This window comes from Myxine glutinosa, chromosome 13 (genome assembly GCF_964187855.1).
Source record: "Myxine glutinosa chromosome 13, kmMyxGlut1.1, whole genome shotgun sequence".
Lineage (NCBI taxonomy): Eukaryota > Metazoa > Chordata > Myxini > Myxiniformes > Myxinidae > Myxine > Myxine glutinosa.
Genome location: NC_136273.1, coordinates 103,631,688 through 103,657,427, shown reverse-complemented (window position 1 = coordinate 103,657,427; position 25,740 = coordinate 103,631,688). Strand labels below are relative to the sequence as shown.

The 25,740-nt window shown below is 42.3% G+C and overlaps 1 protein-coding gene across 3 annotated transcripts in view; it reads left to right on the top strand.

Moving 5' to 3' along the window:
* The window catches only part of LRSAM1 (leucine rich repeat and sterile alpha motif containing 1), a 173,616-nt gene that overhangs the window by 110,645 nt on the left and 37,231 nt on the right, over nucleotides 1-25,740 (top strand). For all 3 annotated transcript variants that reach the window (XM_068134880.2, XM_068134883.2, XM_068134881.2), the window contains 2 exons: nucleotides 3,027-3,166; nucleotides 24,938-24,982. In XM_068134880.2, coding sequence (XP_067990981.2) covers nucleotides 3,027-3,166; nucleotides 24,938-24,982 — 185 coding nt within the window. The remainder of the gene's footprint in view (nucleotides 1-3,026; nucleotides 3,167-24,937; nucleotides 24,983-25,740) is intronic.

The following is a 25,740-nucleotide window of genomic DNA, read 5'->3' as shown; positions in this document are numbered from 1 at the left end:
CATGGCTTGGTTTTTGCTCTGATATGCATTGTCAGCTGTGAGACCTTATATAGACAGGTGTATGCCTTTCCAAATCATGTCCAATCAATTGAATTTACAGAAAACAGTGTGGACTCGGAGGTGGACTCCAATGAAGGTGTAGAAACATCTCAAAGATGATCAAGAGAAATGGGAGGCACCTGAGCTAAATTTCAAGTGTCATAGCAAAGGGTATGAATACTTATGTCAATGTGATATTTCAGTTTTTTCTTTTTAATAAATTTGCAAAACTTTCTAAAATCCTGTTTCCTCTTTGTCATAGATTGATGAGGGAAAAATGAATTTAAACGATTTCAGGAGAAGGCTGCAACATAACAAAATGTGAAAAAAGTGAAGGGGTCTGAATACTTTCTGAATGTACTGTATGTGTACCAAAAGCAGATGACACTAAATGTACCAAAAGCAAACGACACTAAATGTACCAAAAGCAAACGACACAAAATGTACCAAAAGCAAACGACACTAAATGTACCAAAAGCAAACGACACTAAATGTACCAAAAGCAAACGACACTAAATGTACCAAAAGCAAACGACACTAAATGTACCAAAAGCAAACGACACTAAATGTACCAAAAGCAAACGACACTAAATGTACCAAAGCAAACGACACTAAATGTACCAAAAGCAAACGACACTAAATGTACCAAAATCAATTGACACTAAATGTACCAAAAGCAAACGACACTAAATATACCAAAAGCAAACGACACTAAATGTACCAAAATCAATTGACACTAAATGTACCAAAAGCAGATGACACTAAATGTACCAAAAGCAAATGACACTAAATGTACCAAAAGCAGACGACACTAAATGTAACAAAAGCAAACGACACTGAATGTAACAAAAGCAAACGACACTAAATGTACCAAAAGCAGACGACACTAAATGTAACAAAAGCAAACGACACTGAATGTAACAAAAGCAAACGACACTAAATGTAACAAAAGCAAACGACACTAAATGTAACAAAAGAAAACGCCACTAAATGTACCAAAAGCAAACGACACTAAATGTAACAAAAGCAAACGACACTAAATGTAACAAAAGCAAACGACACTAAATGTACCAAAAGCATATGACACTAAATGTACCAAAAGCATATGACACTAAATGTACCAAAAGCATATGACACTAAATGTACCAAAAGCATATGACACTAAATGTACCAAAAGCAGACGACACTAAATGTACCAAAAGCATATGACACTAAATGTACCAAAAGCATAATACACTAAATGTACCAAAAGCATATGACACTAAATGTACCAAAAGCAGACGACACTAAATGTACCAAAAGCATATGACACTAAATGTACCAAAAGCATATGACACTAAATGTACCAAAAGCATATGACACTAAATGTACCAAAAGCATATGACACTAAATGTACCAAAAGCATATGACACTAAATGTACCAAAAGCATATGACACTAAATGTACCAAAAGCATATGACACTAAATGTACCAAAAGCAAACGACACTAAATGTACCAAAAGCATATGACACTAAATGTACCAAAAGCATATGACACTAAATGTACCAAAAGCATATGACACTAAATGTACCAAAAGCATAATACACTAAATGTACCAAAAGCATATGACACTAAATGTACCAAAAGCATATGACACTAAATGTACCAAAAGCATATGACACTAAATGTACCAAAAGCATATGACACTAAATGTACCAAAAGCATATGACACTAAATGTACCAAAAGCATAATACACTAAATGTACCAAAAGCAAACGACACTAAATGTACCAAAAGCATATGACACTAAATGTACCAAAAGCATATGACACTAAATGTACCAAAAGCATATGACACTAAATGTACCAAAAGCATATGACACTAAATGTACCAAAAGCATATGACACTAAATGTACCAAAAGCATATGACACTAAATGTACCAAAAGCATATGACACTAAATGTACCAAAAGCATATGACACTAAATGTACCAAAAGCAGACGACACTAAATGTACCAAAAGCAAACGACACTAAATGTACCAAAAGCATATGACACTAAATGTACCAAAAGCATTGTCTTGACCTGTTATGGTAACTCGGTTTGTTTGAAAGTGTCTGATTTGAGTTTGAACAGTGGGGGGGAATATACGTTGTTAGGGCTCGTAGATAAGGGAAGGAACTAGGACTAGGAGTTAGGGATCTTTGTTCCTTTCACATTTCTTTATACTTTTTCGTATTTCTCTTTATTTATTATAATTCTTGCTTCTGCTTTATTTCTCTCTTTCTTGATCTATCTGTCTTCGGAGAAGTGAATTCTTGCAGAATTTTTTTTTTTCTGGAAGGTTCACTTGGCTGCGGTTGAATGGGTTTGATGGTAGAGGAGTAGCGGCTGCAACCCGATTCCTATCCAGGTTCCTCCTGATGACTCCATCTTTGCTCTTTACTTTTTTTGGTTCCTTCTGATGACTCCAATGCAGTATTTGGTTTTCCATTTCATTTGAATTGTTGTACTCATTGTTCCCTTGTACAGTGTGGTGTACACCATGTTTACAATCAGCACTTATTGCCTTATGATTACAAGATGATCATGATATTCTTCACTAATCATTCCTCCTTATTTTGTCCATAAGCACTATGTCATAACAAACTCGTTCTTCATCACAAGTAAAAATTTGAGGTGAAGAACCATTCAATTAAAATATCCGACAGATGCGGTGACATAATCGTCAGAGCGTTCGCTCTGAGTCTAAGACGTCGTCGGTTTCAAACCCTGGCCGACTCATATCAGACTTAAAAAATGGTATGTCCTGCTTCCTTGTTTGATGCTCATCAATTACAAGTGTATTGCATGAACAAACAACCATATGTTGGCAATGATAGCATAGGCTTGATGGGCCTAATGGCCTCCTGCGTTGATGTACCTTATAAGCTAACTCATTATAACTAACATTTTAAACAACGAAGTGCTGCACCAACTAAAATTGTTTTGCATTTTGATGGAGCAAGGAGACGCAGTTGCTGCAAGACGAGGTGCAGGAGCAGCAGCAGCGACAGAATGCTGAACGCCAACGATTAGTTAATGAGCTTGCTGCGGCAGAGATTGCTGCTAGTGGCCTTGTGCACCGCATCCTGGACAATGAGCTCAAGTGAGTACTTATCATGCAGACTAAGTTCCATTGATTTTATTTATTTCTATACTTTTCTAAAAGCATTCACTGAATATAAATTTTATCATTGTGAATTGGATTGTTTGGTGATCTTATCTGAGCACTCACCTCACACTGCTTGGCCCGACGTTGAAGTCACATATATGGTGTTGATTGGCATGTCTCCTAATTTTCTTATTACCATAATAAATAAAAAAATAACCACCTTTAGAGGCCATTTTTCCCCGCAAGCGGGGGTTGGCCTTTTTCGGGAACCGTGGTTGTTGTTTTTTGGTCCTCTTTTTGAAGCAATGTTTTACGGCCGGATGCCCTTCCTGACGCCAACCCTTTTTGCCGCCTTTAACGACAAACAGGGAATTACCAGTGAACTGGTACTCAATTAGCCGACCTCAGAAGGATGACAGGCTGAGTCAACCCCCCTGGCGTTAATTCAGCGATCGACCGGGATTCGAACCCAGGATCCTAGGATCCTAAGCCGGCACCCTAGCCGCTAGCCCAACACCAGGGCTCTATCTATTTCTTATTACCATAAAAATACATTATTTATTTATTGCAGTTACGTTTAAGTACACAGACAGCACTACCTTTTTATCAGTATAATTTTAGGGCCTCTTGCCATTTGTCCATTGGAGTTTGTCACTGGTGTCTATTGGCCTCTATGCTTTTCAACAATTGTATGGACTGGGTTATATGGAGGATGTAGGAGAGATCTAGTTGCTGTGCATAATTTGGAAGTGTCAAGATCTCTGATCTTGATTTCGCAGATGATGCAGTCACTTTTGAAGAGACTCTGGACATCCTTACTGGAATCAAGGTGCTGAATGAAGAGTTGGAACCACTTGGATTACGGGACTCCTGGGGGTCAAGACGAAGATCCAGGCTTTCATTGACATTTGGATGCTACTATCCTGTCTGTGCCTGTCTGTACCTGTCTGTGGCGAGGATGTTGAAATATTAACTTACCTTGACAGTGACATTCATGTCTCTGCATGTTGTGAGGTGGAAGTTCATAGACATCTGAGTTGGGCCTGGGGAGTCACGGATTCACTGGACCATGGGTTTTGGCGCTGTCGGTACCTATGCAGGAGGACGAAAGTCTGAGTCTTTCAGTCCTTGGTGCTTCCAGCCTTGATCTACGGATGTGAGACCCAGATTCTGACCAAGGAACTGAGACAAAGACTAAACTCATTCAGTACCAGGTCTCTGGAGAATCCTTGGCTATTACTGGTTGGACTTTGTGTCTCATGAGCATTTGCTGAGAGACTTCTGAGATTTGCTACCTGTATAGTCCGTCAGTATCAGCTGCAGATATATGGACATGTTACTGGTGCTGATTTTGCTCACAAGATTCTCTCAGTGAGGGAGCCTCGTGGATGGAGGAGACCAACGGGCCGACCACATGCCTCGTGGTTGCAGCAGGTTGAGCGATATCTCCAGGAGATGGAGATGAGCTGGGCATCTGCCTGGGGGATGGCCAGACGGAGGCCCCCGGAGTACCGGGCAGAAAGTGGACGTGGCGATGTGCTGCTTCAGTGCTTGCTCCCATACCTAACCTTGCCATTTGTCCATTGAAGACTACAAATAGAACAGGTTTCACATGAAGGATTTGCATGCACAGACTGAGAAATGTCTGAAGACTACAAAAGAGACTAATTGCTCTCACATGAAGGCCATTAGTGAGGTTGGGTTGTCATGAATAATCTGATAAGACAGTTAAATTTTACGAGATGTTTGGGATCCAGGATTGCATGCATGGAATGAGACTACACCAGTCTGTGACTGGAGCCAATGCCAAGACTAGTTAAACATGAACTCCATGCACTCTTCAATCAGTACACACAAACACCTGAGACATAGCCGAAGACAGACTAACTAGTCTCACATAAAACTACAGGCCCCTAGCTTGAAGCAAAAAGCAGCAGGGTACTAGTGTGGTCAGAATGGACACAAAAGGTGAATTCATTTGAAAAACAACAAATGGCATTTTCATCTATTTGTTTTCACCATGTTCATCTGCATGACGTTGAACCAGACATATGCTGTGATTCAAGGACACAGACGTTTCGCCAAAAAAACAAAAACATTTTCATGGGCAGCTTGGCCGTGACGCTAACCAGGAAAAAAACTGAACTACGTGGCTTGGCCGTGATGTTAAACAGAGGGGAAAAAACTGAACCTGGCGGCTTGGGAGTGATGTTAAACAGAGGGGAAGAAAACTGAACCGGGCAGCTTGGGAGTGATGTTAAACAGAGGGGAAAAAACTGAACCGGGCGGCTTGGCAGTGATGTTAAACAGGAAAAAAAAAACTGAACCGGGCAGTTTGGGAGTGATGTGAAACAGAGGGGAAAAAACTGAACCGGGCGGCTTGGCAGTGATGTTAAACAGGAAAAAAAAAACTGAACCGGGCAGTTTGGGAGTGATGTGAAACAGAGGGGAAAAAACTGAACCGGTGGCTTGGGAGTGATGTTAAACAGGAAAAAAAAAAAAAACTGAACCGGACAGCTTGGCCGTGATGTTAAACAGGAAAAAAAAAACTGAACCGGGCAGCTTGGCCGTGATGTTAAACAGAGGGGAAAAAACTGAACCGGGCGGCTTGGGAGTGATGTTAAACAGAGGGGAAAAAAATTGAACCGGGCGGCTTGGGGGTGATGTTAAACAGAGGGGAAAAAAACTGAAACGGGCGGCTTGGGAGTGATGTTAAACAGAGGGGAAAAAAATTGAACCGGGCGGCTTGGGGGTGATGTTAAACAGAGGGGAAAAAAACTGAACCGGGCGGCTTGGGAGTGATGTTAAACAGGGGAAAAAAACTGAACCGGGCGGCTTGGGAGTGATGTTAAACAAGAAAAAAAAAAAACTGAACCGGACAGCTTAGGCGTGATGTTAAACAGAGGGGAAAAAACTGAACCGGGCAGCTTGGCCGTGATGTTAAACAGAGGGGAAAAAACTGAACCGGGCGGCTTGGGAGTGATGTTAAACAGAGGGGAAAAAATTGAACCGGGCGGCTTGGGGGTGATGTTAAACAGAGGGGAAAAAAACTGAACCGGGCGGCTTGGGAGTGATGTTAAACAGAGGGGAAAAAATTGAACCGGGCGGCTTGGGGGTGATGTTAAACAGAGGGGAAAAAAACTGAACCGGGCGGCTTGGGAGTGATGTTAAACAGAGGGGAAAAAAACTGAAACGGGCGGCTTGGGAGTGATGTTAAACAGAGGGGAAAAAAATTGAACCGGGCGGCTTGGGGGTGATGTTAAACAGGGGAAAAAAACTGAACCGGGCGGCTTGGGAGTGATGTTAAACAAGAAAAAAAAAAAACTGAACCGGACAGCTTAGGCGTGATGTTAAACAGAGGGGAAAAAACTGAACCGGGCAGCTTGGCCGTGATGTTAAACAGAGGGGAAAAAACTGAACCGGGCGGCTTGGGAGTGATGTTAAACAGAGGGTAAAAAACTGAACCGGGCGGCTTGGGAGTGATGTTAAACAGAGGGGAAAAAAACTGAACCGGCAGCTTGGCCGTGATGTTAAACAGAGGGGAAAAAACTGAACCGGGCGGCTTGGGAGTGATGTTAAACAGAGGGGAAAAAACTGAACCGGGCGGCTTGGGAGTGATGTTAAACAGAGGGGAAAAAAATTGAACCGGGCGGCTTGGGGGTGATGTTAAACAGAGGGGAAAAAAATTGAACCGGGCGGCTTGGGGGTGATGTTAAACAGAGGGGAAAAAAACTGAAACGGGCGGCTTGGGAGTGATGTTAAACAGAGGGGAAAAAACTGAACCGGGCAGCTTGGGACTGATGTTAAACAGAGGGTAAAAAACTGAACCGGGCAGCTTGGGACTGATGTTAAACAGAGGGTAAAAAACGGAACCGGGCAGCTTGGGACTGATGTTAAACAGAGGGTAAAAAACTGAACCGGGCGGCTTGGGACTGATGTTAAACAGAGGGGAAAAAAACTGAACCGGGCAGCTTGGGAGTGATGTTAAACAGAGGGGAAAAAAACTGAACCGGGCGGCTTGGGAGTGATGTTAAACAGAGGGGAAAAAAACTGAACCGGGCGGCTTGGGAGTGATGTTAAACAGAGGGGAAAAAAATTGAACCGGGCGGCTTGGGGGTGATGTTAAACAGAGGGGAAAAAAACTGAAACGGGCGGCTTGGGGGTGATGTTAAACAGAGGGGAAAAAAATTGAACCGGGCGGCTTGGGAGTGATGTTAAACAGGGGAAAAAAACTGAACCGGGCGGCTTGGGAGTGATGTTAAACAGGGGAAAAAAACTGAACCGGGCAGCTTGGCCGTGATGTTAAACAGAAGGGAAAAAACTGAACCGGGTAGCTTGGGACTTATGTTAAACAGAGGGTAAAAAACTGAACCGGGCGGCTTGGGAGTGATGTTAAACAGAGGGGAAAAAAACTGAACCGGGCGGCTTGGGAGTGATGTTAAACAGAGGGGAAAATACTGAAACGGGCGGCTTGGGAGTGATGTTAAACAGAGGGGAAAATACTGAAACGGGCGGCTTGGGCGTGATGTTAAACAGAGGGGAAAAAACTGAACCGGGCGGCTTGGGCGTGATGTTAAACAGAGGGGAAAAAACTGAACCGGGCGGCTTCGGAGTGATGTTAAACAGAGGGGAAAATACTGAAACGGGCGGCTTGGGCGTGATGTTAAACAGAGGGGAAAAAACTGAACCGGGCGGCTTGGGAGTGATGTTAAACAGAGGGGAAAAAACTGAAACGGGCGGCTTGGGAGTGATGTTAAACAGAGGGGAAAAAACTAAACCGGGCAGCTTGGGCGTGATGTTAAACAGAGGGGAAAAAACTGAACCGGGCGGCTTGGGAGTGATGTTAAACAGAGGGGAAAAAACTGAAACGGGCGGCTTGGGAGTGATGTTAAACAGAGGGGAAAAAACTAAACCGGGCAGCTTGGGAGTGATGTTAAACAGAGGGCAAAAAAACTGAACCGGGCGGCTTGGGAGTGATGTTAAACAGAGGGCAAAAACTGAACCGGGCGGCTTGGGAGTGATGTTAAACAGAGGGGAAAAAACTGAACCGGGCGGCTTGGGAGTGATGTTAAACAGAGGGGAAAAAACTAAACCGGGCAGCTTGGGCGTGATGTTAAACAGAGGGGAAAAAACTAAACCGGGCAGTTTGGGCGTGATGTTAAACAGAGGGGAAAAAACTAAACCGGGCAGCTTGGGAGTGATGTTAAACAGAGGGCAAAAACTGAACCGGGCGGCTTGGGAGTGATGTTAAACAGAGGGCAAAAACTGAACCGGGCGGCTTGGGAGTGATGTTAAACAGAGGGCAAAAACTGAACCGGGCGGCTTGGGAGTGATGTTAAACAGAGGGGAAAAAACTAAACCGGGCAGCTTGGGCGTGATGTTAAACAGAGGGGAAAAAACTAAACCGGGCAGCTTGGGCGTGATGTTAAACAGAGGGGAAAAAACTGAACCGGGCAGCTTGGGCGTGATGTTAAACAGGAAAAAAAAAACTGAACCGGGCAGCTTGGCCGTGATGTTAAACAGAGGGGCAAAAACTGAACCGGGCAGCCTGGCCGTGATGTTAAACAGAGGGGAAAAAACTGAACCGGGCGGCTTGGGAGTGATGTTAAACAGAGGGGAAAAAAACTGAACTGGGCGGCTTGGGAGTGATGTTAAACAGAGGGGAAAAAACTGAACCGGGCAGCTTGGGCGTGATGTCAAACAGGAAAAACTGAACTGGGCGGTTTGGCCGGGGTGCTAAACAGGGGAAAAACTAAACCAAGCAATTTGGCCGTGATGGCAAACAGAAAAAACCGACATGGATCGGCTCCGACAACCAAAACAGGACTGGTGGATCTACTCTGACAATAACCCAAACAGGATTGGTGGATCGACCCCGACAATATCCAAAACAGGATTCGTGGATAGACTCCGACAATAACCAAAACAGGATTGGTGGATTGGGTCCGACATAACCAAAACAGGATTGGTGGATTGGCTCCGACATAATCAAAATAGGATTTGTTGATTAGCCCTGACATAACCAAAACAGGATTGGTGGATCGACTCCGACATAACTAAAACAGGATTGGTGGATTGTCTCCGATATAACCAAAACATGATTGGTGGATCGACTCCGACAATCACCAAAACATGATTGGTGGATCGACTCCGACAATAACCAAAACAGGATTGGTGGATCGACTCCGACAATCACCAAAACATGATTGGTGAATCGACTCCGACATAACTAAAACATGATTGTTGGATTGGCACTGCCATAACCAAAACATGATTGGTGGATCGACTCCGACAATAACCAAAACAGGATTGGTGGATCGACTCCAACATAACCAAAACAGGATTGATGGATCGACTCCGACATAATCAAAACAGGATTGGTGGATTGTCTCCGACATAACCAAAATATGATTGGTGGATCGACTCCGACAATCACCAAAACATGAATGGTGGATCAATTCTGACAATAACCAAAACATGATTGGTGGATCGACTCCGAGATAACCAAAACAGGATTGGTGGATCGACTCCGACAATAACCAAAACAGGATTGGTGGATTGACTCCGACATAACCAAAACAGGATTGGTGGATCGACTCCGACATAACCAAAACAGGATTGGTGGATCGACTCCGACATAACCAAAACAGGATTGGTGGATCGACTCCGACAATAACCAAAACAGGATTGGTGGATCGACTCCGACAATAACCAAAACATGATTGGTGGATCGACTCCGACAATAACCAAAACATGATTGGTGGATCGACTCCGAAAATAACCAAAACATGATTGATGGATCGACTCCGACAATAACCAAAACATGATTGGTGGATCGACTCCGACGATAACCAAAACATGATTGATGGATCGACTCAGACAATAACCAAAACAGGATTGGTCGATCGACTCCGACAATCACCAAAACAGGATTGGTGGATCGACTCCGACATAACCAAAACAGGATTGGTGGATCGACTCCGACATAACCAAAACAGGATTGGTGGATCGACTCCGACATAACCAAAACAGGATTGGTGGATCGACTCCGACATAACCAAAACAGGATTGGTGGATCGACTCCGACATAACCAAAACAGGATTGGTGGATCGACTCCGACATAACGAAAACATGATTGGTGGATCGACTCTGACATCACCAAAACAGGATTGGTGGATCGACTCTGACAATAACCAAAACAGGATTGGTGGATCGACTCCGACATAACCAAAACATGATTGGTGGATCGACTCCGACATAACCAAAGCAGGATTGGTGGATCGACTCCGACATAACCAAAACCGGATTGGTGGATCGACTCTGACATAACCAAAACAGGATTGGTGGATCGACTCCGACATAACCACACATGATTGGTGGATCGACTCCGACATCACCAAAACAGGATTGGTGGATCGACTCTGACAATAACCAAAACAGGATTGGTGGATCGACTCCGACATAACCAAAACATGATTGGTGGATCGACTCCGACATCACCAAAACAGGATTGGTGGATCGACTCCGACATAACCAAAACAGGATTGGTGGATTGGCTCCGACATAACCAAAACCGGATTGGTGGATCGACTCCGACAATAACCAAAACAGGATTGGTGGATCGACTCCGACATAACCAAAACATGATTGGTGGATCGACTCCGACAATAACCAAAACAGGATTGGTGGATCGACTCCGACATCACCAAAACAGGATTGGTGGATCGACTCCGACAATAACCAAAACAGGATTGGTGGATCGACTCCGACATAACCAAAACATGATTGGTGGATCGACTCCGACAATAACCAAAACATGATTGGTGGATCGACTCCGACATCACCAAAACAGGATTGGTGGATCGACTCTGACAATAACCAAAACAGGCTTGGTGGATCGACTCCGACATCACCAAAACATGATTGGTGGATCGACTCTGACAATAACCAAAACAGGATTGGTGGATCGACTCCGACATCACCAAAACATGATTGGTGGATCGACTCCGACCTCACCAAAACAGGATTGGTGGATCGACTCCGACAATAACCAAAACAGGATTGGTGGATCGACTCCGACAATAACCAAAACAGGATTGGTGGATCGACTCCGACATAACCAAAACATGATTGGTGGATCGACTCCGACAATAACCAAAACATGATTGGTGGATCGACTCCGACATCACCAAAACAGGATTGGTGGATCGACTCCGACAATAACCAAAACAGGATTGGTGGATCGACTCCGACATCACCAAAACATGATTGGTGGATCGACTCTGACAATAACCAAAACAGGATTGGTGGATCGACTCCGACATCACCAAAACATGATTGGTGGATCGACTCTGACAATAACCAAAACAGGATTGGTGGATCGACTCCGACATCACCAAAACATGATTGGTGGATCGACTCCGACATCACCAAAACAGGATTGGTGGATCGACTCCGACAATAACCAAAACAGGATTGGTGGATCGACTCCGACATCACCAAAACATGATTGGTGGATCGACTCTGACAATAACCAAAACAGGATTGGTGGATCGACTCCGACATCACCAAAACATGATTGGTGGATCGACTCCGACATCACCAAAACAGGATTGGTGGATCTACTCTGACAATAACCCAAACAGGATTGGTGGATCGACCCCGACAATATCCAAAACAGGATTCGTGGATAGACTCCGACAATAACCAAAACAGGATTGGTGGATTGGCTCCGACATAACCAAAACAGGATTGGTGGATTGGCTCCGACATAATCAAAATAGGATTTGTTGATTAGCCCTGACATAACCAAAACAGGATTGGTGGATCGACTCCGACATAACTAAAACAGGATTGGTGGATTGTCTCCGATATAACCAAAACATGATTGGTGGATCGACTCCGACAATCACCAAAACATGATTGGTGGATCGACTCCGACAATAACCAAAACAGGATTGGTGGATCGACTCCGACAATCACCAAAACATGATTGGTGAATCGACTCCGACATAACTAAAACATGATTGTTGGATTGGCACTGCCATAACCAAAACATGATTGGTGGATCGACTCCGACAATAACCAAAACAGGATTGGTGGATCGACTCCAACATAACCAAAACAGGATTGATGGATCGACTCCGACATAATCAAAACAGGATTGGTGGATTGTCTCCGACATAACCAAAATATGATTGGTGGATCGACTCCGACAATCACCAAAACATGAATGGTGGATCAATTCTGACAATAACCAAAACATGATTGGTGGATCGACTCCGAGATAACCAAAACAGGATTGGTGGATCGACTCCGACAATAACCAAAACAGGATTGGTGGATTGACTCCGACATAACCAAAACAGGATTGGTGGATCGACTCCGACATAACCAAAACAGGATTGGTGGATCGACTCCGACATAACCAAAACAGGATTGGTGGATCGACTCCGACAATAACCAAAACAGGATTGGTGGATCGACTCCGACAATAACCAAAACATGATTGGTGGATCGACTCCGACAATAACCAAAACATGATTGGTGGATCGACTCCGAAAATAACCAAAACATGATTGATGGATCGACTCCGACAATAACCAAAACATGATTGGTGGATCGACTCCGACGATAACCAAAACATGATTGATGGATCGACTCAGACAATAACCAAAACAGGATTGGTCGATCGACTCCGACAATCACCAAAACAGGATTGGTGGATCGACTCCGACATAACCAAAACAGGATTGGTGGATCGACTCCGACATAACCAAAACAGGATTGGTGGATCGACTCCGACATAACCAAAACAGGATTGGTGGATCGACTCCGACATAACCAAAACAGGATTGGTGGATCGACTCCGACATAACCAAAACAGGATTGGTGGATCGACTCCGACATAACGAAAACATGATTGGTGGATCGACTCTGACATCACCAAAACAGGATTGGTGGATCGACTCTGACAATAACCAAAACAGGATTGGTGGATCGACTCCGACATAACCAAAACATGATTGGTGGATCGACTCCGACATAACCAAAGCAGGATTGGTGGATCGACTCCGACATAACCAAAACCGGATTGGTGGATCGACTCTGACATAACCAAAACAGGATTGGTGGATCGACTCCGACATAACCACACATGATTGGTGGATCGACTCCGACATCACCAAAACAGGATTGGTGGATCGACTCTGACAATAACCAAAACAGGATTGGTGGATCGACTCCGACATAACCAAAACATGATTGGTGGATCGACTCCGACATCACCAAAACAGGATTGGTGGATCGACTCCGACATAACCAAAACAGGATTGGTGGATTGGCTCCGACATAACCAAAACCGGATTGGTGGATCGACTCCGACAATAACCAAAACAGGATTGGTGGATCGACTCCGACATAACCAAAACATGATTGGTGGATCGACTCCGACAATAACCAAAACAGGATTGGTGGATCGACTCCGACATCACCAAAACAGGATTGGTGGATCGACTCCGACAATAACCAAAACAGGATTGGTGGATCGACTCCGACATAACCAAAACATGATTGGTGGATCGACTCCGACAATAACCAAAACATGATTGGTGGATCGACTCCGACATCACCAAAACAGGATTGGTGGATCGACTCTGACAATAACCAAAACAGGCTTGGTGGATCGACTCCGACATCACCAAAACATGATTGGTGGATCGACTCTGACAATAACCAAAACAGGATTGGTGGATCGACTCCGACATCACCAAAACATGATTGGTGGATCGACTCCGACCTCACCAAAACAGGATTGGTGGATCGACTCCGACAATAACCAAAACAGGATTGGTGGATCGACTCTGACAATAACCAAAACATGATTGGTGGATCGACTCCGACAATAACCAAAACATGATTGGTGGATCGACTCCGACATCACCAAAACAGGATTGGTGGATCGACTCCGACAATAACCAAAACAGGATTGGTGGATCGACTCCGACATCACCAAAACATGATTGGTGGATCGACTCTGACAATAACCAAAACAGGATTGGTGGATCGACTCCGACATCACCAAAACATGATTGGTGGATCGACTCTGACAATAACCAAAACAGGATTGGTGGATCGACTCCGACATCACCAAAACATGATTGGTGGATCGACTCCGACATCACCAAAACAGGATTGGTGGATCGACTCCGACAATAACCAAAACAGGATTGGTGGATCGACTCCGACATCACCAAAACATGATTGGTGGATCGACTCTGACAATAACCAAAACAGGATTGGTGGATCGACTCCGACATCACCAAAACATGATTGGTGGATCGACTCCGACATCACCAAAACAGGATTGGTGGATCGACTCCGACAATAACCAAAACAGGATTGGTGGATCGACTCCGACAATAACCAAAACAGGATTGGTGGATCGACCCCGACATAACCAAAACATGATTGGTGGATCGACTCCGACAATAACCAAAACATGATTGGTGGATCGACTCCGACATCACCAAAACATGATTGGTGGATCGACTCCGACAATAACCAAAACAGGATTGGTGGATCGACTCTGACAATAACCAAAACAGGATTGGTGGATCGACTCCGACATCACCAAAACATGATTGGTGGATCGACTCTGACAATAACCAAAACAGGATTGGTGGATCGACTCCGACATCACCAAAACATGATTGGTGGATAGACTCCGACATCACCAAAACAGGATTGGTGGATCGACTCCGACAATAACCAAAACAGGATTGGTGGATCGACTCCGACAATAACCAAAACAGGATTGGTGGATCAACTCCGACATCACCAAAACAGGATTGGTGGATCGACTCCGACAATAACCAAAACAGGATTGGTGGATCGACTCCGACATCACCAAAACATGATTGGTGGATCGACTCTGACAATAACCAAAACATGATTGGTGGATCGACTCCGACATCACCAAAACATGATTGGTGGATCGACTCCGACATCACCAAAACAGGATTGGTGGATCGACTCCGACAATAACCAAAACAGGATTGGTGGATCGACTCCGACAATAACCAAAACAGGATTGGTGGATCGACCCCGACATAACCAAAACATGATTGGTGGATCGACTCCGACAATAACCAAAACATGATTGGTGGATCGACTCCGACATCACCAAAACATGATTGGTGGATCGACTCCGACATCACCAAAACAGGATTGGTGGATCGACTCCGACAATAACCAAAACAGGATTGGTGGATCGGCTCCGACATAACCAAAACATGATTGGTGGATCGACTCCGACAATAACCAAAACATGATTGGTGGATCGACTCCGACATCACCAAAACAGGATTGGTGGATCGACTCTGACAATAACCAAAACAGGCTTGGTGGATCGACTCCGACAATAACCAAAACATGATTGGTGGATCGACTCCGACATCACCAAAACATGATTGGTGGATCGACTCCGACATCACCAAAACAGGATTGGTGGATCGAGTCTGACAATAACCAAAACAGGATTGGTGGATCGACTCCGACATCACCAAAACATGATTGGTGGATCGACTCTGACAATAACCACTGAATGAAGCATTTCTGTAATACAAGGCTCACCTGGAGATTAATCGGGTCGAATAAATTGCATCTTAAACATCTGTTCTAGTTTCACCAAAAATGTAATCGGCAATTGATGAAAGTTGCATGTTAGTAGTAGTTGTACCTTATTGTTATTGCATGTTAGTTAGTAATCGTTGTACCTTATTGTTATTGCATGTTAGTTCGTAATCGTTGTACCTTATTGTTATTGTTATTGTTGTTATTGCATGTTAGTTAGTAGTAGTTGTACCTTATTGTTATTGCATGTTAGTTAGTAATCGTTGTACCTTATTGTTATTGCATGTTAGTTCGTAATCGTTGTACCTTATTGTTATTGTTATTGTTGTTATTGCATGTTAGTTAGTAGTAGTTGTACCTTATTGTTATTGCATGTTAGTTAGTAATCGTTGTACCTTATTGTTATTGTTGTTATTGCATGTTAGTTAGTAGTCGTTGTACCTTATTGGTATTGCATGTTAGTTAGTAGTCGTTGTACCTTATTGTTATTGCATGTTAGTTAGTAGTCGTTGTACCTTATTGTTATTGCATGTTAGTAGTCGTTGTACCTTATTGTTATTGCATGTTAGTTAGTAAGTAGTAGTTGTACCTTGTTATTGCATGTTAGTTAGTAGTCGTTGTACCTTATTGTTATTGCATGTTATTTAGTAGTCGTTGTACCTTATTGGTATTGCATGTTAGTTAGTAGTCGTTGTACCTTATTGTTATTGCATGTTATTTAGTTAGTAGTCGTTGTACCTTATTGGTATTGCATGTTAGTTAGTAGTCGTTGTAACTTATTGTTATTGCATGTTAGTTAGTTAGTAGTAGTTGTACCTTATTGGTATTGCATGTTAGTTAGTAGTCGTTGTACCTTATTGTTATTGCATGTTAGTTAGTTAGTAGTAGTTGTACCTTGTTATTGCATGTTAGTTAGTAGTCGTTGTATCTTATTGTTATTGCATGTTATTTAGTAGTCGTTGTACCTTATTGGTATTGCATGTTAGTTAGTAGTCGTTGTACCTTATTGTTATTGCATGTTAGTTAGTAGTCGTTGTACCTTATTGTTATTGCATGTTAGTTAGTAGTCGTTGTACCTTATTGTTATTGCATGTTAGTTAGTAGTCGTTGTACCTTATTGTTATTGCATGTTAGTTAGTAGTCGTTGTACCTTATTGTTATTGCATGTTATTTCGTAGTCGTTGTACCTTATTGGTATTGCATGTTAGTTAGTAGTCGTTGTACCTTTTTGTTATTGCATGTTAGTTAGTAGTCGTTGTACCTTATTGTTATTGCATGTTATTTAGTAGTCGTTGTACCTTATTGGTATTGCATGTTAGTTAGTAGTCGTTGTACCTTATTGTTATTGCATGTTAGTTAGTAGTCGTTGTACCTTATTGGTATTGCATGTTAGTTAGTAGTCGTTGTACCTTATTGTTATTGCATGTTAGTTAGTAGTCGTTGTACCTTATTGTTATTGCATGTTAGTTAGTAGTCGTTGTACCTTATTGTTATTGCATGTTAGTTCGTTGTAGTTGTACCTTATTGTTATTGCATGTTAGTTATTGCTTGTTAGTTAGTAGTAGTTGTGCCTTATTGTTATTGCATGTTAGTTAGTAGTCGTTGTACCTTATTGTTATTGCATGTTAGTTAGTAGTCGTTGTACCTTATTGTTATTGCATGTTATTTAGTAGTCGTTGTACCTTATTGGTATTGCATGTTAGTTAGTAGTCGTTGTACCTTATTGTTATTGCATGTTAGTTAGTAGTCGTTGTACCTTATTGTTATTGCATGTTATTTAGTAGTCGTTGTACCTTATTGGTATTGCATGTTAGTTAGTAGTCGTTGTACCTTATTGTTATTGCATGTTAGTTAGTAGTCGTTGTACCTTATTGTTATTGCATGTTAGTTAGTAGTCGTTGTACCTTATTGTTATTGCATGTTAGTTAGTAGTCGTTGTACCTTATTGTTATTGCATGTTAGTTAGTAGTCGTTGTACCTTATTGTTATTGCATGTTAGTTCGTTGTAGTTGTACCTTATTGTTATTGCATGTTAGTTATTGCTTGTTAGTAAGTAGTAGTTGTGCCTTATTGTTATTGCATGTTAGTTAGTAGTCGTTGTACCTTATTGTTATTGCATGTTAGTTAGTAGTCGTTGTACCTTATTGTTATTGCATGTTAGTTAGTAGTCGTTGTACCTTATTGTTATTGCATGTTAGTTCGTTGTAGTTGTACCTTATTGTTATTGCATGTTAGTTATTGCTTGTTAGTTAGTAGTAGTTGTGCCTTATTGTTATTGCATGTTAGTTAGTAGTCGTTGTACCTTATTGGTATTGCATGTTAGTTAGTAGTCGTTGTACCTTATTGTTATTGCATGTTAGTTAGTAGTCGGTGTACCTTATTGTTATTGCATGTTAGTTAGTAGTCGTTGTACCTTATTGTTATTGCATGTTAGTTCGTTGTAGTTGTACCTTATTGTTATTGCATGTTAGTTATTGCTTGTTAGTTAGTAGTAGTTGTGCCTTATTGTTATTGCATGTTAGTTAGTAGTCGTTGTACCTTATTGTTATTGCATGTTAGTTAGTAGTAGTTGTGCCTTATTGTTATTGCATGTTAGTTAGTAATCGTTGTACCTTATTGGTATTGCATGTTAGTTAGTAGTCGTTGTACCTTATTGTTATTGCATGTTAGTTAGTAGTCGTTGTACCTTATTGTTATTGCATGTTAGTTAGTAGTAGTTGTGCCTTATTGTTATTGCATGTTAGTTAGTAATCGTTGTACCTTATTGGTATTGCATGTTAGTTAGTAGTCGTTGTACCTTATTGGTATTGCATGTTAGTTAGTAGTCGTTGTACCTTATTGTTATTGCATGTTAGTTAGTAGTAGTTGTGCCTTATTGTTATTGCATGTTAGTTCGTTGTAGTTGTACCTTATTGTTATTGCATGTTAGTTATTGCTTGTTAGTTAGTAGTAGTTGTGCCTTATTGTTATTGCATGTTAGTTAGTAGTCGTTGTACCTTATTGGTATTGCATGTTAGTTAGTAGTCGTTGTACCTTATTGTTATTGCATGTTAGTTAGTAGTCGTTGTACCTTATTGTTATTGCATGTTAGTTAGTAGTCGTTGTACCTTATTGTTATTGCATGTTAGTTCGTTGTAGTTGTACCTTATTGTTATTGCATGTTAGTTATTGCTTGTTAGTTAGTAGTAGTTGTGCCTTATTGTTATTGCATGTTAGTTAGTAGTCGTTGTACCTTATTGTTATTGCATGTTAGTTCGTTGTAGTTGTACCTTATTGTTATTGCATGTTAGTTATTGCTTGTTAGTAAGTAGTAGTTGTGCCTTATTGTTATTGCATGTTAGTTTGTAGTTTGTTTTGGTGCAGTTTTGTTTTTTTTTTTGTTTTTTTTGCTTTCTGCCCATTCTTGGTTCACTATTTTTCAAGCAATTCTTCACGGATTCGCGTCAAAATTCACATCGATGTTCATGGATGCATGGAGAAGTGTGCCATTAATGGTTAATCCGATTCCGTGATGCTTGGAAATCGGGGAATTTTGGGTAAAACAAGTTCATGGCACTCTGGGCGAGAGGGACTTGGATTATGCATTCCCAGTTCCGTGTATCGGCGGGAAAAGCGGGGTGGACATGACTTCATTTTGGATGTTATAGCATGAATGACACTTTCAAAAGAGAATCTTTACCATCATTCATGGATCAGTGTGTGTTTGTTACTTTAGGGGGGGGCCTATGTACTCAATTTCAAGTTCGTGTGCAGTTCATGTTAATTTTGGGCAACCGCTATAAATGTATTCTACTGGGTCCTACTAATCGGAAAAATGATGTCGCCATTTTTTTCTCTTGACCTTTAGTGACCTTGACTCAAGGTCAAAGTTCAAACGTCATTACAGTGACCATACTTCATCCAAAGTATATCGACCTTGGTACCAAAATGTGGCAAATTTCACAAGGAACATTGGTTATGAGTTATGACATTTGTTTTGTCATTTGCCCTCTCAGATGTTTGAAATATGCAAATTAATAAGCAAATGACCTAATTAGAGAAAAAAAATGCATAATTAACATATAGTCTTCACCATACAGGTAAATCCCATCACTTCGCGTTATTATTGAATGCCAATCATCAGTTACCATCTCAAAGGTGTTCTGCTGGATCCTAAACTGGAAAAATATGTTGCTTATTGTTTTCTGTTGACATGTTCTTGATATTAATTGACCTTTGACATGTACTTGACTGTACTTACCTTGACCCAAGGTGAAAGGTCATTTTAACCATGTGATGCAATCAAGCAAAATAAGTCGGATGTCTAGAATATCGATTTTTGGATTCGAGTTCCCAATGCTTTTCTTTACACTGTTCATCCATCATGCGCATTTGATCATGTTGTTTGGGTTTTTAGCTATTGTTGGTATTTTTAACATTTAATTTGTTGCCTAAAAACACGAAATTGATTCCGGCAGATGTCCAAATCGCTTTGCTTGTTCGCGTCACACATATACTCTGTTTGCTCTTTTCAGGGAAGGACTCCAATCCTGTTAAGATCAAGAATTAATGCTTTTGTAAGATACAATGATCTGTAGTATCTACATGTAGGTCTCCAGTCAACCTCATTCATACCTTGATTTTTATTAGTGCCCTTTGGTAAGTCAAATTATTTAATTCTTTCAAATGATAACTTGGATCGGACGTACTATGTAAATGATATTTTAATTCATCGATTTGAAACGAATATTTCTTTTAGCGACGGATAGTGTGTCCCAATTAACACCGCTATTTCATCTTTTGCCTCATTAACAAAACGTTTTGTCGTTCATACACATTTAATAATTATTTTGACTAGTCTCAGTTATGTGAGTGACACATTGATTTGCCCTTGCCCCAATTAACATTTTCTGGAGACGGGATGTACTAGCCATTATATGTATAACCGGGATATATGTTTAATAGGGTATGCTAATTATGCATATTTTTGTCTCTAATTAGCTCATTTGCATATTGCAAAAAACGAAAGGTCAAATGACGAAACAAATGTCATAACCAATGTTCGTTGTGAAATTTACCACATTTTGGTACCCAGGTTGATATACTTTGGAGGAAGTATGGTCACTGTAATGACGTTTGAACTTTGACCTTGAGTCAAGGTCACTAAAGGTCAACAGAAAAAAATGGCGACATCATTTTTCCGATTAGTAGGACCCAGTAGAATACATTTAACGTGGTTGCCCAAAATTAACATGAACTGCACACGAACTTGAAATTGAGTACATAGGCCCCCCCACTACTTGCGAAAATCGAAGATTTTTCAAGTATATTATGTTGGTTGGTCTTGTGCGTTATTCTGTCTGTATGTTTGTCTGTCTGTATGTCAGTCGCCTACAGGTCACAATTTTCAACCGATCTTCACAAAACTTCACTAAGTTGTAGAGGTCGTCACAATTGAGATGCCTGTTGATTTTGAGGTTAAGGTCATCTGCAGGTCAAATTTCTAAATTCGCCATTTTAAATCCGATTGACTTGAGAATTGAACAGCATTTGCATATCCAGTCACTAAATTGAGAAACCAACTATTTTTGAGGTCAAAGGTCAACTCAAGGTCAAAGGTGAGCTTTAGGTCAAACTTCCAAAATCATCAATTTTCAACTAAAATAATTACTTTTCATCCTATTGACCTGAGCTTTGATCAAGATCGTCTATTTTGATCTTGATGAAATGGCCAATTTGATGGATCAATTGCAACCTTTTTTCGGGGGGGGGAGGGAAGGGGGGGAGGGATGGGTGGATTTTGCAAGTATTGTGCTCTGTATGACGTCTTCTTGGCTGTTTGTTTGTCGCGCTTCTCCTACAGTTCTTTGCCGATTACATCCAGACTTGCTACATAGGATCAGCATGACCCCAATTAGTGTTTTGGGGTGTTTCGATCTTTGCTGCTGGTCTTAGGGGAAAGGACTGAGGGGATGGGAGTTGGGGGTGGGGGGAAGGAAGCAAATTCTCCATGTAAATGTGTATCGTGCAGCACCACTCAAGGTGGGGAGGGTATTACAAGTCTCCCCCATGTACAGTACCATATTCCTGTCCCCACGTTTTCCAGTGCAGTGTGGTGTTTTGAATTATGCAGCCAGACGTATTTTGAATTACACGTTTGAATAAGGATAATAACATAACCCCTCGCTGCTCACACAACAGGTGTCTATACATCACAGTCTCAGCTTGTGAAGGCTACTCCATGTGGCACACTGCAGCCTAGACTTGTTGTGTGCTGAATTATATGGCTCTTTCCATATCACCTCGGCCTGGTGTTGGCTTAGCGTTTAGGGTGCCGGCTTAGGATCCTAGGATCCTGGGTTTGAATCCCGGTCGATCGCTGAATAAACGCCAGGGGGGTTGACTCAGCCTGTCATCCTTCCGAGGTCGGCTAATTGAGTACCAGTTAGTTCACTGTTGTGTCGCAAAAGGCGACAAACAGGGTTGGCGGCAGGAAGGGCATCCGGCCGTAAAACATTGCTTCAAAAAAGGGACCAACAAAAACAACAACAACCACGATGCCCGAAAAAGGCCAACCCCTGCTTTGCGGGGAAAAATGGCCTCTAAAGGTGTTTTTGTTTTTTCATATCACCTGACAAACATGTATAAATCACAGTCTTAGCTTGTGAAGGCTACTCCATGTGGCACTTTGTGGCAGACTGCAGCCTAGACTTGTTGTGTGGTGATCATGACTGCTCTTTCCAAATCACATGACAAACATGTATAAATCACAGTCTTAGCTTGTGGAGGCCACTCCATGTGGCAGATTACAGCCTAGACTTGTTGTGTGCTGAATTATATGGCTCTTTCCATATCACATGACAAACATGTATAAATCACAGTGTTAGTTTGTGAAGGAACTGGACCAGCGGCATCAGCCCACAGGTCCTAAATTCCTGCTCTGCCGCTCTATCACTCCCTCTCTCTGTTCTCTTCACCCTCTCTTTTCCTCAAAGTCATCTGCCATCAGTTTGGAAATCAGCAAACATTACCTCTTTACACAAAAAGGTGCAAGTACAGATCGTTGCAACTACAGACCGATCAGCCTGCTCCCAATTATCTGCAAAGTCATGGAATCCATCATTGCTTCCGATATCAAATCTTTCGTCTTCTCCAATGTCTTGATCTCTGATCATCAATTTGGTTTGAGACCAGGTCACTCTACTCTGGGCATGCTGCTTCTGCTGTCTCAACAATGGATGGAGGTCCTCAATGCCAAACAGGAAATTAGAGCTGTCTCCCTTGACATATCACGTGCTTTCGATACGGTCTGGCACCCCGCTCTGCTCACCAAACTCTCCTCCTATGGTATCCATGGAAACCTCCACGCATGGCTGGCGGACTTCCTCTCTAGTCGTAGTCAACGTGTGGCCCTGAATGGGTTTCTCTCATCTCCTCTTCCTGTTCTGTCTGGAGTTCCCCAAGGTAGTGTTCTGGGCCCTGTGATTTTTCTGGTCTTCATCAATGATCTCTCCTACTCTCTTGAAAGTCCTCTCAATCTCTTTGCTGATGACTCCACTCTCTGCCGCTCCATTCCTCATCCCTCAGATCGGCAGTTTGCAGCCTCCTCACTATCTGCAGACCTGGATAAGATCACAGACTGGGCAAACAAGTGGAACATGTCTTTCAATCCTGACAAATCTCACACTCTTACTATGTCTCTCCGAAAAGACCGACTGGAAAACCCCTCCCATCTACTTTCTCAACAATCCTCCAAGACGTTCTGTTGCTCAAGCTTTTGGGTTTCACTATCTGCCATGATCTTTCCTGGGAAACCCACATTTCCAAGCTGGCCTCCAAAGGCAGTCGCCGACTGGGCATCCTCCGTCGTGCGAAATCCTTCCTTGGCACACCTGAGCTCCTCACCACATACAAGGCTTTCATCCGCAACTAAATGGAATACTGTACTCCCCTCTGGGCCAGTGCTCCTGCCTCACACCTAGCTCGGCTTCATGCTGTTGAAACTAAAGCTTTCAGAATTATTTGAATCTCCCGCGATGAAGCTGATTGTGAGGGTCTTTCTCTCTCTCACCACAGGCAGGTAGTTGGTCTTTGTCTTCTACAGACTCCTCTCTGGGCTCTGTCCCCCAAATATTTCCACAGGTCGCACAAGATCTGCCTGCAACCCTCTTCTGGTAAAACTGCCAAAATCAAGGCTCTCTGCTTACCTTCACTCCTTCATTCCTCTTTTCTCCCTCCTTTGGAACAAACTCCCTCACTCTCTTCAATCCCACTCCTCCCTCCATGTCATTAAAACAGCTGTTCACCACCATTTCTTATCTTCCCCCATCCAAAACCTTGATCTTTTCTATCCCTGCTAATTTCACCCCAGATCCACTTTTTTGAAATACCGACTTCTTTCCTGGAAGTTCTAGCTGTGTCCATGTGTTTAAATCATCGTCTTAGCTTGCGAAGGCTTCTGCATGTGGCACATTATCGACCATGCAGGAGCAGTATGCAAGACTCTGACTCTGAAGCTGATGCACAAAATTAGTGCAATCAGAACACAGCTTGTATTTTCCAAAAGTGATGTAAAGTACCTCATTTGGTGTTTTCAATGTGACGGACAACAATCCAGGAGAGATTTTGCGAATGACCTTGCTGATAGTATGGATGTTAACATTTGTTTCAAGAGCTGTAAGATACATATTAGCATTAAGTGCTCTCAGTGGATTTTGCTGCTCTGAAACCATTGCTGAGGAGAGATGCTGATAGCGCTGCAAGACTGAAGCGGCCATGTTGTTTCACTTCAATGAAGACCTGGAAGTGTGGTCGTCCGTCGGTATAAAGCAACTCTCGGCATTGGCTCCACAATAGGGCTAGCCGTTCTCCCTGACTATAGAGGCCTGGTGCAACAAAGCCTTAGCTTCGAGGCCTCGTCTCGGTCTGTGCGTGCACCTGGCCTCCCAGAAGCTAAGAATTTCAGTGTGAATCACCTTTAGAGGCCATTTTTACCCTCAGAGCAGGGTTGGCCTTTTTCGGGCACCGTGGTTTAGAATCTCAGTGTAAAGCTTTGAATATGCAACTTGTTGCTGGTCTCTTGCCATTATGATGTATTTTACTGACCAGCTTTCCCTCACACGCGTTGATGGGTTCTTCTCTCACTCCTGCAGATTCAAACATAAGAAGGAAATGTTGGAAGCTCTTGAGAAGAAGAGGTAAGTTTCTCAGTTTTAATCGTATCAAACTAAGGGATGGAAGTGAAGCCATTATCAACATGTTAAGAGAGAATATGAACTTGGTGGATGAAGCAAATTGTAGAAGTTCAGCAATGGAAAAAGATTCTTTGTAGAAAAAAGTTAAATCGTACACAAGGAGGAAATTGTAAAATAAAAGCTTCCACCATTGAGTGACATCCTTTTACTATATTTTAAAGGTGGCTCTTACCTTTACAGGTAACTTACCTCTGAATGGAATGAAATGTTTGTGCTGTTTATGTTTTTAATCAAAATTCAATTAATTCTCTCATGACAAAGAGAAAAGTCCTTTGGTTCAGGATTAGCAAGATATGTGCTACGTCCCTCTGAGGCAAACCCAAATTGTATCCGCTCGGCCAATCACAGAGTTGTGACATCCTGTGTTATCTTTAGCTGAGACTGTAGTGATGCCTGTTGAGGTGAGGGAGGTGATCTACCAACTCGGCCCTGAGATCTGCAAGATGATGTTTTCTGGCTCGCTAAAGGATGCGCAAGCCCTCGTAATGAGCAATACGGAATGAACTATTCAATTTGCCCTCGGTTCGGTTGGCTTTCTGCGTCGAATAAGCCATTTGACCATAACAACCTCTCCACTGGATACAGTGTACCTGGGCCAAGAGGATGGATAGGATCGCCACTGACGGGATAGCTGCAGGTAGCGAAACAGTCAATGATTTGTGCCAAATGGTCTTAATTAATTGTCAGTGAGATTTCTGGCA